This window comes from Quercus suber, unplaced genomic scaffold, assembly GCF_002906115.3.
Source record: "Quercus suber isolate HL8 unplaced genomic scaffold, Cork oak 2.0 scaffold_514, whole genome shotgun sequence".
NCBI lineage: Eukaryota > Viridiplantae > Streptophyta > Magnoliopsida > Fagales > Fagaceae > Quercus > Quercus suber.
Window position 1 is genome coordinate 124,826 of NW_027069963.1, and position 2,581 is coordinate 127,406.

General features: G+C 34.8%; 1 protein-coding gene across 1 annotated transcript; it reads left to right on the forward strand.

The window, feature by feature from the left end:
* Window positions 1-886: 886 nt before the first annotated feature.
* On the forward strand, window positions 887-2,144 carry LOC111998379 (putative germin-like protein 2-1). Its single transcript, XM_065763578.1, has 2 exons — window positions 887-1,061; window positions 1,501-2,144. Exons 1-2 carry the CDS (start codon window positions 950-952, stop codon window positions 2,019-2,021), a joined length of 633 nt encoding a protein of 210 aa, XP_065619650.1. The 5' UTR covers window positions 887-949; the 3' UTR covers window positions 2,022-2,144.
* The last annotated feature ends 437 nt before the right edge of the window (window positions 2,145-2,581 follow it).

The window sequence follows — 2,581 nt, forward strand, 5'->3', positions numbered from 1 at the left end:
CAAGGGCAGTGTTAATTATACACATCTATACACACATGTAAAAAACAACTGAAATCATGCATGGAGAAATAATTTCAAATTAGATATCGCACCTTCAAAGCACAATATTAGTTGTTTTTTGCGTGTGTCGGCAACAGGAGTTATTAAAATTGAAAATGGCACATCAGCAAAGAGAACTCCATACATCTCTTAATCATCTAGGCGTTAGTGGCGATTGATGGGCTGGTGTTGTTTTAGGTAGTAGTGGGCCAACAGATCCCTCATTTTGTTCATCCATTTCTCTGTCCAAACAGGCCTCATTTCTCTGTTCATTTTCGGCTTAAATAAAGTGCTTAGTTTCGTCCATTTGGGCTGGGCTTTAAAGCTCAGAGAAGTCAGTCAGGCAAAAACCTTCAGCCCTCAACAACTAATATACATTTGATCCATTCTATATTGTAACAACAAATTACGATCAATTCACCAGTCATCTTTCACTTATTAAACATCATAAATTCACCTTTTTGTTTTGTTTTGTAGAACTTGTTCTCTTTTTCGTTGATTATTTCAAATCAATTATGTAATACATTCTTCAAAATAAAAATAAAGAAGTTTTTAAGTGAAGTGAAGCACTTATATATGTGTACCGTACGTCCTTGTAACTTGGACTTAGTATCATATGTAATGTGACAGCCGGCCCTATAATGAGTTTTGGAACATTAGATATCTTAATGTAGTTGCCTTCTTATGGGCACACTGTAATACTACCAATTCTCGTACAGTCTAACTGTCCAAAGTCTTTGATTTTCTTTTTTAATTGTCTTTACACTATACTCTCTCTGCCCCCACCTTATATATATAGGAAGCTACATACATAAGTCTTTCACAACCAAAGTCTCAATCACTTTTTATCATCCTATTCCTACATAACTCCTCCCTTTGATTCAAAGCTTCCTATACTCACAATTTGCAGATGGCCTCCCCCATTCTCTTCTTCGGACTTCTAGCTTTCATTTTCATTGCTGCATTGGCATCTGATCCCAGCCCTCTCCAAGATTTCTGTATTGCAGATACAAACAGTCAAGGTACAAAATGAGCCTTAAACATGTATACTTCTACTCCCTATAGGCTTAATGTTAAAACCATAAGTAGTAGCTTCGTAAATATTTGTTCAAACTCTTTTTCACCCACTCAAATCACAACATTCACAATTGTACAAACAATGTATGCATTTTTAAAAATGTAATGACAGTGACATGCTACTTATTATACACTCACCATATACACACTACCACATGAATTGAAATCGTGTTTTTAAAACATAATTTCAAAATAAAGTGTGTATATAGTGTGCAATAATAAGTAGTATTTAATAAGATTTTCTGATTTGAAAGATTAAAACATGGAAAAGGAATATATACAACCGTGTGAAATAAGTTGTGAGAAAGTTGTGCGAGAAAAATCATTAACTTTTAATAGTATGGCTTTCATGTTTCTTATTTGCAATGTGGTGGTCGGTGGCAGTGCTCCTAAATGGTTTGGCTTGCAAGGATCCTACGTTGGTTGAAGCCAATGATTTTTCAAGCAGTGGACTTCATATAGCAGGCAACACATCAAACCCTGCAGGGTTCAGCGTGACTTCTGCACAAATACCAGGACTTAACACTCTTGGAATTTCCCTCTTCCGTTTTGACTATGCACCGTGGGGTGTAAACTCTCCCCACATTCACCATCGTGCCACCGAAATCTTAACTGTCTTGGAAGGTAGCCTTGAAGTTGGGTTTGTCACATCTACTAACCATCTTATCACAAAGGTGCTACAGAAGGGTGATGTGTTCGTATTCCCACTTGGTCTCATCCACTATCAAAGAAATGTTGGTAAAAAAAGTGCCACCGCCATTGCTGCCGCAAGCAGTCAAAACCCTGGTTTTATCCCAATTGCCGGTGCAGTGTTTGGGTCCAAGCCTCAAATTCCTAGTGACGTTTTAGTTAAGGCCTTCCAGGTGGATAACAATGTTGTCAACTATATCCGGTCTAAGTTCTAGACAAGCTATGATTATTTTATTCCATTAATTATGATAAAGAACTTACTCCTCTCCACATTCTGTTCGAGTGTGTCAATTTGTTATTTTATAACCTCATTGGAAGGTTGGGTGCATTGTTTTGTTGGAGACTAGGTCAAACTACTAAAGTTGTCCAGATACAATTAATCCCCTGGTTAGTTATTTAGGGTCTAAATCTAGAATTTTCATTTTTATTTTTTTTAGAGAGAGAGAGAGAGGTAAAGCTTAGAGAGAATTCAATTAGAATTTAAAATTAGAATTTAATTTTGTATCATATGTCTAAATTTATGCGGAAACCACACTATAATTATCCACTTGAGTTTGTGTCATTTGTCCACTTATGTTTTTTAATCTTTATGTCAAGTGAGTTAATAAGTGCAAAATACTAAAAATATAATATTAATGAACTATAAAATATTTTTAAAAAAATCAATCACATAAACTCAATAAAAATAACCATAGAACAAAAATCACCACTCTTTCTATCTTATTTAAAGTTATTAAAAAAAATTATCATACGTAATATTAAATTTAGATAAGAA

What these genes read in the sequence shown, in the direction of transcription:
- LOC111998379 (XM_065763578.1), top strand. Translation starts at nt 950, where the DNA reads ATGGCCTCCCCCATTCTCTTCTTCGGACTTCTAGCTTTCATTTTCATT. An exon ending in TGCAGATACAAACAGTCAAG is followed by an intron (nt 1,062 to 1,500) that starts GTACAAAATGAG and finishes GGTCGGTGGCAG; the next exon opens with TGCTCCTAAATGGTTTGGCT.